The 13,264-nt window shown below is 32.8% G+C and overlaps 1 protein-coding gene across 1 annotated transcript in view; it reads left to right on the top strand.

Moving 5' to 3' along the window:
* LOC142329176 (uncharacterized) overlaps positions 1-13,264 on the top strand; it is a 161,488-nt gene that overhangs the window by 64,229 nt on the left and 83,995 nt on the right. Inside the window, exon 7 of the mRNA XM_075373563.1 lies at positions 11,584-11,784. Within this exon, the coding sequence (XP_075229678.1) occupies positions 11,584-11,784 (201 nt within the window). The remainder of the gene's footprint in view (positions 1-11,583; positions 11,785-13,264) is intronic.

Below are 13,264 nucleotides of genomic sequence, written 5' to 3'. Positions count from 1 at the left end.
CAATATATCGAATTGAATGCAGCCGATCAGCCAACCTGGAAAAGTGCTTTGATGTTATTTGTTTTATCAACCACTTGGTTTAGAATTCTGATTACCATGACTGTTCTTCACAATCATAATTAGCTATTCTTCAGGAAAATCTATGACATATTACTTTAAAGCTTCTTTTTCTGTATTCACTAAGCTCAGGAATCTACATTATTTACCATTTGTTTGGATACATTTCCACACCACAATAGAAATAAGATTTCATGTTGTAGCATCCATGGCGCGTTGAGATTTTTTTTTGTTAAAGAGTGAAATCTCTCCCCCGGAGGCCTACTATAAAACACTCAAAACTGTTGTCGACAGGGATCGACATTATGGAAATTTACTAGAAATTCCCATAGGGAGTGGAAAAGGGTAGTTTTTCAACCAATCTGCAATTCGATCCCTTACACAGTTGTTTTAATTATACCAGGCAACAGAGTATTATTTAATAAGTCCTATTTTATAAAAAAAAACCTTTGAGACCGACAAATAAATCGCGTAATAGCAATGTAAGACCACGGTCTTTTAATGCTGCGGTCAAATGAAAATCAGTAACTGTAGTACATGAACAACAGAATGTTGTTCTTTAAAGACCGTTCAGTTGAGACTTATCCTTCGCCAATATTCGTCGACGACGACCTATTAGAAAACGCACATCGAAATCGTACGTAAATCGATTCACCGCACTCTCTGCGAGTGGTCAGTGTTACACCAGCCCTTACACCCACTACCATAGCGGGTACAGACTCAGTATTTAGGTTACCCATAAAAAGTGCCCAATCCATTCTACCTAGACCTGATGAAGCATTATCATAACAAACCCATTTCATTAGTAGATCTGATTTTACCTAACCATTTACTGTCCTGTCATTTCAACACTCAACATTTCCTTGCCTAACATTTACTTGCCTAGTATTTTGTGGCCTAGTATTTCCTCACATAATTATGACATCGTAGTCATTGAATTGAACATTTGATCAGCATAAGGATTCATACGTTTCTATATGGTTTTGCTAATAGGTAGTTGTTGTCGAATAGAGGTGAAGGAATACGTCTCACTCAAAGGTCTTATTATTAAGTCTTTCATGCTTCAACAACTTTACGATGTTGTTAAATGTATTTGTAGGATTTAATGCTTTTCCCCTGATATCCGGCATCATTAAATGAGCGCCGGTTATCTTGAGTACTTTCCTTGGTTGTCCTCAAATCGCTGTTATACGATTTATCTGTTGATCTCAAGCCTGGATTTTTATAAAACAGCAATTGTAACAAAAGAGTATGAGATAAAATTTGCTCCCATCGTCGAATATCGTATACCATATTAGCTTTCTCAAACTTTATAAACCGTACAATCCATAGATTGTACAATCAGTAGAAGTAAATTGTATTTTTACTCCAATATATAAAATGTCATATTACAATTACTTATAAATTACAATAAGTTACGCAATATGTTTTTTCGGTTTTATAAATCTTATAACAACAAATTGTCGAATCGGGTATTTAATCTTCATAAGCATTTTTTAAATACCCTCCTTATATGGTTTCACAGCTTCCTCGATATTAGTTAGGATTTTAAATGCAACATTTTCGTTGCCACAACTTGGACAACCAAGTTATTACGTACTAACTAATAGTACTAAACAAATAGTATTAAAACAAATACTATTAGTACTATTAATACTATTAGTACTAACTAATAGTATTAAAACAAATTGAAACTAAAGTATTAACCTAATAGAATATTAATAATAATAAAATCTGAACAATTAGAATGATAGACTCATGAAACAAGTAAGAAGAGTGGAATGAGAACAAAGGTGTGCGGGAATCCTATCGAAAGCTTTTAGAAATGCACAAAAATTTACAGGATCGGTGGGAGAGTAAAGTGGAAGGCCGCTGCAATATAGGTTGATGAAGACTAACATTAAGAAAATAAGAGAATTTTTACTTAAATTATGACCGTTAACATAAAAAAATCTGATATGGTCACCACATGACTTCCTTGTACGCCTATTAAATTACATTACGCATTTTTTTTTTAGTAAAAAGTACATAAAATTTTATTTCATTAATAACTTCTGATACTTTTCATTTTTTTTAATATTATTATTGAATATTATTTATCGTAATTTCTTTTTTACAATCAGGTAAATAATTATTAATAAATCAATATATTTAAGTTAAAAAAAAAGGAGATGAAGTCGGATTTGAACCGCTGTGCCCGTGTAAGATTCAAGTCTTAAAAATACGATAAGTTTATTTAAAAGAAATATAAAAGTAAAAATAATTTAAAAAAACTAGGTGGGAGAGTAAAGTGGAAGGGTGCTGCAATATAGGTTGATGAAGACTAACATTAAGAAAATATTCCAGAAAGGTCTGAAAAAAGAATAACCTGAGAAAATGTTTGCCATCAGAATGGAGACACCAGGCGCAAAGAATATTGATGGCTTCTTAGAGGACAACTAAAGGCTGAAATCCAAGCCCTAATTGAAATGGACGTATTAACCTAATAGAAAGTAATATTAATTATAATAAAATTTGAAGTCTTAGAACGATACACTGATGAAACAAGTAAGAAGAGTGGAATGAGAACAAAGGTGTGCGGGAATCCTATCGAAAGCTTTTAGATATGCACAAAAATTTACAGGATCGGTGGGAGAGTAAAGTGGAAGGCCGCTGCAATATAGGTTGATTAAGACTAACATTAAGAAAATATTCCAGAAAGGTTTGAAAAATAACGTGAGAAAAGTTTTGCCATCAGAATGGAGACACCAGGCGCAAAGAATATTGATGGCTTCTTAGAGGACAACTAAAGGCTGAAATCCAAGCCCTAATTGAAATGGACGTATTAACCTAATAGAAAGTAATATTAATTATAATAAAATTTGAAGTCTTAGAACGATACACTGATGAAACAAGTAAGAAGAGTGGAATGAGAACAAAGGTGTGCGGGAATCCTATCGAAAGCTTTTAGATATGCACAAAAATTTACAGGATCGGTGGGAGAGTAAAGTGGAAGGCCGCTGCAATATAGGTTGATTAAGACTAACATTAAGAAAATATTCCAGAAAGGTTTGAAAAATAACGTGAGAAAAGTTTTGCCATCAGAATGGAGACACCAGGCGCACAGAATATTGATGGCTTCTTAGAGGACTATATGCTGGAATAAGTAACAGCAACGAACAAGTAAAATGTATGAATGTTAAGGTATGGTAGGTAGTTGTGAATGTTAAGTGTACTGAATTTGAATGTTAATTTTGTGAATATAATTGTACTGTGATTAATTTAACGTATGAATGTTAATTTAAAAATGTATGAATGTTAATGGTAGTTGTGAATGTTAAGTGTACTGAATTTGAATGTTAATTTTGTAAATGTAATTGTACTGTGGGATTAAATAATAATAATAACGTGTAACAGTGCACACCAGTAGGAAGTTTGTAAATAGTTGTGAATGTTAAGTGTACTGAATTTGAATGTTAATTTTGTAAATGTAATTGTACTGTGATTAATTTAACGTTATGAATGTTAATTTTAAAATGTATGATGTTAATGGTAGTTGTGAATGTTAAGTGTACTGAATTTGAATGTTAATTTTGTAAATGTAATTGTTAAATTTGTTTGTGCGATTAAATAATAATAATTAATAATAATAATAATAATAATAATAATAATAATAATAATGTGTGTAACAGTGCACCCTAGTAGGAAGTTTGAAAATACCTCATTCATGACATGCTCATCCTGTCATTTAAAAAAATACACCTTCCTCGATGATTGTGTTCAGATGAACACAATGATTGTGTTATCATCACCTGGATGATAACACAATTGCAGATAGGTTGAAAAACGTTCGACAGTATGGGTGCACTGCAGGTAAAGAATAAAGAAATATATCTCTATATTTAAAAAAAAAAAACAAGTACAAGAAAATTTTATATATAATTAGTGATTAGTAATTTATATACATGGTGAAATAATTTTCAATAGTTACTAATGATTGACAAGGGTATTTATACTGTAATTTTGGTAATGAGCAGCCTTTTGTTATTTAATGGAAATTTTTACTACTACTACTACTGCAACTACATCTACAACTACAACTATTAGTAAATTTATGTTCTAAGTTGCCAAGTTTTTTCGTAGTTTCAATTTTGTCAACTAAGTTCATTTTGTGTTGTAATTCTGTTTCTAAAGCTCTTAGTGTGTCATTTTGGGATATGTTTTCTTGTTCCATAAGATTTATATGGTAAAGGGCTGCAGGCGCCTGGTGTTGGTATAGTAGGAATTCTTTTTGAAGCCGTTGGATGTGTTGGAAATCGAGAGTGGTTTCTTCACGAAGACGTTGGAGTTCATCTAGGAGATCGTCTATCGTTTCTAATTGTTCATTTTTTTTACCTTTTTTTCTAAAGATAATTCTAAAAATGTTAATTATGCAAGACATAACTTATATATATACAATATGACTAATATATATATCGTAAGCTGATTGTATTTACCTTTATCAGAGTTTTCTTAAGGTGCTATCTATAGCGTTTTACAGTTTTTTTTAAATTGTTTTATAGTAATATTTTATTTAGAAAACGACGTTGCTATAGAATCCAAGAGTTAACAATTTGAACACAATAAACAGATTTAATAAAATTACGTTGCTCGGTGACCTAACTATAATAAATTATTAAAAAAAAAAAAGATTAAAAATAATAATAGTAGTAATAATAAATTAAAATCAGAAATAATTAGAAAATATTCATGTTTTTCTAGTCAATATACAAAAAAATCTCTTACCAACAAGTGAATTTGATGCGTTGAAGGGTTTTCGGAATTAATTTCCATCCTAAGGTACTCGCATATTTGTAACAATAATAAAACTTCACATATTAATTATGAAAGTTGTAATATTTGCATAATTACATCAGTTGATCGTCGTATGTTTTAAAATTATGTCAACGTGAACGTCATGTGAACTTATTATAACAAAATTATTATAAATTCCTGTTTTTATTTGCAAAGTCAAATCAGAATAACATCTTTCTTTTCCACTCATTTTTTAAAGATATTAATTTTAAGCTACAGAATTCAGAATTTTATTTTAATTTTTAACTGATGCTGTTCCTTTACGGTATGTGAATAGTTAAGTTTATTAAATTCATTCGTTGACTATGATCACAATTATAATTTTATTCTGATTGAAGGAGATTGTTTCATGTTCAAATTATAAATGGAATTCAAGTCAAATAAAAATGTTCGAAATGAATAATGGGATTGAAAATTCTTTGAATACTGTCAAATAAAATAAACAAAAAAAAGCGTATACAATTGTTATTTACTTTTTAATAACTGAAAACTACGTTTATACATGTTTTATTAGAGTATAGAAAAGCTTTATAAATCTATAGATATTATAAAATTCAGAGATTAATAGTATCAAAATTGATAAAAAAAAAAAAAATGGGCGTAGAGAGAATAAGGGTCACTATTTTTTGTTTGAAATATTTAGTTTTTCTCATGAAAATTCAGAAAAATCCTAAAGATTAAAATAATCATTATTCTTTAAGATTCCTTTTTCAACGTAAGGGAGAATGAAACAGAGGTAAACATTTTATTTCCAAAGCAAAAAATAATTATACCAATTTATTTAAACCTTTCTAAATAATTTGGAATTTGATGTTTTTATATGAAGATTTATATCAAATTTTTAATATTTCAAGTTAAAAATTTTGATTTTTTAAAAAAAATAGTATGATATTTTTTTCATAGATGAGTACTCAATTTGTATCGTATTGTTAAATTTAAATTGTAAAATATTATACCAGTTTGTCCTTTGCTTCTTCTAGTTAAATAAGAACTATTGTCCCTAAAAAATTATTTTTCTCAATGAAATCACACGTTTTAAGTATACTTTCTATAACTCAGATCAGTTCTGTAGGTATAATAAATTAAGAAAAATCAAGTGGATAGATACTACTAATGTCACTAAACCCTATCTTTCATTCGTTTGGATTTGCTTTTCACGTTTACTGCCAAAAAAAAAACGAGCATTCTTCTGAGGAAATCAAAAATTGAAATATTTACAAACGTCATAACTAAATTATTTTTCATCGTAAAGAATAAATTTTTTTTTGTCTACAGTCATTTGACTGATTTGATGCATCTTTCCAAGATTTCCAATCTAGTGCTAGTCGTTTCATTTCGTTATACCCCCTATATTTTACATCCCTAACAATTTGTTTTACATATTCCAAACGTTGCCTGCCTGCACTATGTTTTCCTTCTACCTGTCCCTCCAATATTAAAGCGACTATTCCAGTATGCCTTAATATGTGGCCTATAAGTCTGTCTCTTCTTTTAACTACACTTTTCCAAATTCTTCTTTCTTCATCGATTTGCCGCAATACCTCTTCATTTGTTACTTTATCCACCCATCTGATTTTAAAATTCTCTTATAGCATCACATTTCAAGAGCTTCTAATCTTTACTTCTCAGGTATTCCGATCGTCCAAGTTTCAACTCCAAATAAAGGTACGCTCCAAAAATATACTTTCAAAAATCTATTCCTGACGATTAAATTAATTTTTGATGTAAACAAATTATATTTCTGACTGAAGGCTCGTTTCGCCTGTGCTATTCGGCATTTTATATCGCTCCTGCTTCGTTCATCTTTACTAATTCTACTTCTCAAATAACAAAATTCTTCTACCTCAATAATTTTTTCTTTTCCTATTTTTACATTCAATGGTCCATCTTCTAAAGAATAAATAATAGAACTAAACTGCAGGGAATTTAATAAGTTTTAAAAAAGGTTATAGATATTCTTTTACTAAAATCAGTTACTTTTTATATACATATGCAAAAAATCATCTTTATTCCCATTCACCGCACTTAACTCTTTAACAGATAAGTCTATTAGAAACGTAGAACTTTCTGGAATCCTTTATAAATAATTAAAGATGAACATTTCAAACAAAACTAAATTAATGAATGACCTCTCTTTCCTTATTCTGTATCTATTTTTACAATATTAGAATGAAATCCCAATAATTTATCGATACAAGAATTTAACCCTAGTAAATTTAATAATTAATTTTTTTGTAAAATCATTTTAAAGGAAATTCGTGTGCGTCCTGTTAAAAAAATTAAAATTGCATCCTTTATTCTGGTAAAAGATTTTCGTTTTAAAAAAAGTTTTTTCAAATATATCATTTCCTTATCAGTGTGAAGTGACTAAATTATAAAATTTTATGTGATTTGGTTACGGATTAGGTAAGTTATTTGACTTTTTTATAAGTTAAATATTTTTCAAGTGAAAAGTGAAATTTTTTATTATTTTTTCTGGTTTTGGTGGGTTGTATTGTGATTGGAATGGATTGTCTTTACAATACAATATAACGGAGTGAATTAAACTTAACATTTTTTAAGTGAATAAGTTATTTTAAGGTTATATATTATATAAGTTACAGTAAAATATTTTAAGTTATACTGACAAGCTTTGGCTTGTCAGTTACGTCATACTCAGACGAAAGTAAACAAGAACTTAGATTTATTTTCGTTTAATAAATCTTCAGTAGTGAAATATTGTAAGTCAAACGAAGTGTTATAGGGGTTCCAGTTTCAGAACTATAACTTTTTCCCTATAGCTCCGATTCCAAAATATCTATCCGAATCATAAAATTGCCTATCCCCAGACCCCCCATCCCCCAATTTTTTTGGGGCCCCCCATTTTGGAACCCCTAAAATGGGGTTCCATCATGTGTGGGTACTTGTTGGAAAAGGAATTGTCTCCAGAGTGTAACTAGCTATAATGCGTCGCCGAGGCTCACTCCCGACGGAAGATATGGCCTCCCAAAGTGGTAGTTTTTCGAAGGCATCCACGTCGAAGAAAGTAGAAGTAAAGGGGAAAAAAGAGCACATCAGGGTTCATCAGAAGAAGAGGAACCTTCGCCTGGAAGTTTGGGGAGCCTGACCTATCAGTTGGGATTGGTCATGATCTCCCTTAAGCAACATATGGGAGCCCGGGTATCCAAGTATATTAACGAACATGAGCAGGAATTGAAAAAAAATATATACTTGGGGTTGAAATCGTTGATAGAAATGTCTCCCCCATTGGCGTCAGCCACTCAGGCTACACAGACAGACACAGTGGCTATGGAGGTGGACATGGAGGCAGTATTGTCTGGAGATTTGTCAGACATGAAATTAATAGAGCTCTTACCGAGGAAATGGCCAAATACATTGCGAGAAAGAATTTTAAACATCACAGAAGTTCCTGCGGAAGCGGGAGATACTTGTAGAATTAATGACAGCAAAAGTCAATAGAGCAGAGGATAGTGAAGGTAGTCGTTTAAAGTATAAGGCGGGCGATATATTAAAGGTTGAAATTTCCATTATTGGAGAAGAAACAGTTGAAGTCAGAAGAAGTAAATATAAAATATACTATGATTCAAGAGCAGCGGAGAAAATAAGAATGAACATCGTTCTTAAGGCAATTAGCAAGGTTTTACAACAATCACCGGGGACTGCATTTTTACTGCTGCCCGGAAGCATTGGTAATTATACCAAAAAGGCATTGTAATATATAACAAAAGACCAGGTGGAGCCGGTTAGAGTATTGACACTCCATGCAGATACACAGGCAAGACAGTTAAGGCCGGGACAAGCGGCAATAAAGAAGGCCACTCCACCTGCGGAGGAGAGCCGCACAGTGATAGTAAAAGCAGTGGGTAAGTTGTATGCTGAACTACTCAAAACAATGAAATCTGCGGTAAATAGTGACGAGGCCAATGACGTCATATCCCTCAGAAAAGGTAGGAATGAGGAGTTACATGTCCGCATCAAGGGGGCTCAAAGTGCAGCAGATTTTACTAGTACGCTCAGGGATAAAGCCGCGGACCTGCAAGTAGACTTAAAAACTAGAGCAGATAGAAGAACAATAGTGCACATAAGGGACATTGAAATGGATACTCCAGAACAGGAGATACTGGCAGCAATAATGAATAGGGCAGGGGATGGTGAAGAGGTTAAAATTACATCCATAAGACCAGGGTATGATGAAACACAGAATGCTACGGCAGTCACGTCCTACAGAGCAGCATGCAGATTGGTTCACCAAAGAATAAAGATAGGATGGGTCAATTGTAGGGCGTACATACGAGAAGATCAAGAAAGGTGTTTCAGATGTTGGAGCACGGGACATCGCAGGAGTGAGTGTAACGGCCCAGATAGATTGAACTTTGCTTCAATTGTGGGGGCAAAGGTCACAAAATTGCAGATTGTAAAGAGCTCAGTAGCTGTCTTAACTGCGGGAGGCAGGATCACCGAACAGGGGCTTGGGCATGTTTAAAAAATCAAAATGCTTAGGGCTCTCCTAGTTAATACTAATCGGAGTTCTATGTCATGTGATTTGGTCAGTGAACTGGCGGTGTCACAGAGGACCGACTTGTTGGTGGTTACAGTACCCAACATTTATGTAGCAGCAAGAGCGGGCTGGATAGCCGATACAGAAGGGGATGTAGTGGTGAGAGATATCAGTGGGAGAATAGCCTGGAGGAAAACGGCGAGATCGAAAGAAATAGTGGCAATTGAATCCGACTCTATACTCGTAATTGCAGTATATATTTCGCCTAATTGTGAGTTGAGTGAATTTGTGAGATGCATGGATACCATACAAAGAATAACTACTAGAAATAGGAAGAAATTTATACTCCTGGGGGATTTTAACTGTAAATCAGTGGCTACAGGGTGTGCTTACACAAATAGAAGAGGTGAAATATTGACGGACACTATGAGCTCTATTGGCGGTCATTGTGTCAATGACAGTAACCCCACCTATCAGGCGAGAGGGCACTCGTCGGTTCTGGACCTTACAATCCTGGACAACAGGTGGAGAGGGGAGCAATGGGACTGGCGAGTATTACCTCACGCCAGTGATCATTTAGCGACCAGAATTTGTATTGATGATTCGATGTTTGCTACTATAGAAAGACTGTTACCCCAGAAGTTTATGGCAGAAGAGATTGAAAGAATAGTTAGTAGGACATCCACGAGGCTCATAAATATGACTGAATTAACACCGCTGGTGCTGACCAATGTAGTCAAACAAGAGATGGAAAGGGAGGAGAGACACAGAAAGGGAGGAGCAGAAAGAGAAGCTCAGCATATTGGTGGTCAAAGCAAATAGAGACCCTAAGAGATAAGTTACAAAAATCCAGTAGAAAGAAACAACGACTCAGGATCACAGGTGAACAAGAATATGAGGCAGCGGCCCTTGTATATATTAAAGATAGACGATCATTAAATAGGGCTATTAGGACAGCAAAGAGAAATCGCTGGCGGGTATTGTGTGAGGAGTTATTCAACGACCCCTGGGGACAGGCGTATAAAATAATTACAAAGAGATTTGGCAGGCGCCTGGCTATTTTAAGTAGGTCGCAAGCGGAACAGGAAATTAGTGAGTTATTTCCTTGTACAGAAGAGGTGATCGAGGGAATCATTAATTGTGACAGCAGGAGGTTCACTCTTGGAGAATTAATCGCAGCGGTCGGGCATCTTGGGAATAAAAAGAGCCCCGGATTGGACGGGATTCCTGCGGCGCTCCTAAAGGGTCTAGTTAGGAGAGTCCCATGGGAAATGCTGGAGATTACCAGTCAGGGCCTGGAGAATAGAAATTTCCCGGCGTGCTGGAAAGAAGCCAGAATTGTGTTCCTTCAGAAGGGTCCAAAGGAAAATGGAGATATATCTTACAGACCACTTAGCCTCCTTAATACCTTGGGTAAGGTAGTGGAAAAAATGGCATTAATAAATAAATTAATAAATAGCATTAATGTGATGATTGTTTTCAGGTTTCTTGTGTAAAAGTTTCTTTTGGAAAGGATTTTTAGTTTGCACAAGACTTTCATACACATTCTATCTCACGCAGTTTCCAGTATTTTTCTACTATGTCGGTCAAGTCAGGACACCAATGTTTTATTCTTTCAAAATACATAATCAAAATACAAAAATTGGAGATGTGGGGCATCATGTTGATAGTTGTCCTGTTGAAAAGGCGGGTGGCTCACCAACTTGTGCAAATTTTCCAAGTTTAGAAAGCCGGCTGGACACAATAGTAAGTCGATTGATTGTCCCACATACTAGTGAACACGGGACTTATTAATTGAATTGAGAGGTTGTTTGGAATTTTAGTTGTGAGTTTTATCATTTGTTTTAATTTGTATTTTACTTTAGTCTTGTAGGTTTTATTTGTTGGTTATGTTGTTCTCTTTAGTGCTCTTTCTTTTAAAGAACACTTTCTTTTTAAGTTTGTTTTAATGTAGTAAATACAACCTGAAATGTATACTATGTTTTATGTTAAAATTCAGCTGGATAGGTATATATGCTTTGGACTGAAATAAAAAAGGATATTGTTATTTATCTGTTAATACACATGTACATGTATGATAGATAACATACAATGAATAAATAATAACTATGGTTTAAATTCGTTATACTACTCTATTTAGTTAAAATACAAATATATTAAATTAATAAGTTTTACTCTAATTAATTTTTTTATAGGATTATTATGTGGTGCTATTATCTCCTATGGAGTTAGATACTACAATGAGAATGATTCTTCAAGTACAAATTTGGGCACAAAGAGTCATTTATATTCAGGGTTCCTGCTTAAAAGATGTTGATCTAGCAAAAGCTCGTATGAATGAAGCTGAGGCATGTTTTGTTCTAGCTGCACGCAATTATGCTGATAAAACAGCTGCTGTAAGTTAAACTTATATATTTTCTTTCAGGTTTCATATTTATGGTATTATTTTATATTAATTAGAATAAAAAAATTAAATAGATTTTTTAACTTAGAATTAAAGTAATGCATCAGTTTGTTTCTGAAAAAAAAAATGGTACTTTTTTAAATCAACTAAAAGACATCTCTTATAAGAAATCTGTATTTATAACAAATGGAAACATGTAAGGTAATATATTCCCTACACTCTAAATTGTAATGATTAGATAAAATTGTCACTTTTAATTATACAAATTACACTGCTAAACATAATTTTTGTTTCTTAACATGTGATACATGATTTTAATCTGTTTTTTGATGATGAAAACATATATGAACTCAGAACCTTTCTATCACCAACCATTTTTGAAAAGTTTAATTTTTAATTAATGGATTTTTTTTTAATTTTTCAGGATCTATTTTGTATTTTGTTAGTTCATTTTGTAATGTTTAACTTTATTAACATAATTTTTAAGCCATAAGTAAACAATTATATTTATGATAATAAAATAAACAATTATATGATTTAATTCTAGTCACATTATGACATCATATCTAATACTGAAGAGTGAGCCTTCATGGACAAGATTAATCGTGTCTGTGCAGGTCAAAACATGTAGCTGAAAACACAGCTGTGTTGTTTGTAGTAAGGACTGGATTTAGGAATGAATTAATTTTGTTCAGTCTTATTGATGTATTAATTTTGTGTCGTTATTAACAGTATTATGTATTAACAGTGTTGTAATGCCTCGAAATTGTGTAAATGATGAGAATGCCTTTTGTTATGTATGTGGTGAGTTTATCGTAAAATCAAATAGAAAACAATTATACCTTTAATTAAAAAAGCATATCATTTGTACTTTCAGTGTAAAATTGGTGATCAGGATAAGATGTGGGCTCCTCATATAGTATGCACTAATAGTTCTGTATATTTAAGAGGATGGCTGAAAGGAACACAAAAGGCTTTGCCCTTTAGTGTACCTATGGTTTGGCGTGAACCAAAGGATCATGTAACCGATTGTTACTTTTGTAAAATATTTTTACCTTCTCCTCATATCAAGCTAGGACTACTGAAAAATGTTGTTAAAGCAGTGAAGAAGGACAGTCCTGGATTTTTGCACATCAGGCAGAAATTTCCGAATGTAAGTGAAGGAAAAATTAAAGAAGGAATTTTGTTAGTCCTCAAATAAGAGAGTCGGTCAAAGATGATGTATTTAACTCAATGTTAAATAATGTAGAAAGTGCAGCTTGGGCTTCATTTAAAGATGTTTGCAAAAATTTTCTCGGCAAACAAAAATTCAACAATTACCACGATATTGTTAATCAACTTCTTACTTCATACAGAACTATGGGATGTAATATGTCTTTGAAACTTTGAAAATACATTTCCTCCACTCGGATCTGATTTTTTTTCCTGGACAACCTCAGAGATGTAAGTGATGAACATGATAAATGTTTCCA

This window comes from Lycorma delicatula, chromosome 8, assembly GCF_047948215.1.
Source record: "Lycorma delicatula isolate Av1 chromosome 8, ASM4794821v1, whole genome shotgun sequence".
Lineage (NCBI taxonomy): Eukaryota > Metazoa > Arthropoda > Insecta > Hemiptera > Fulgoridae > Lycorma > Lycorma delicatula.
Note: the sequence above shows the minus strand (reverse complement) of the source record. Positions and strands in the feature narration are given on the sequence as shown.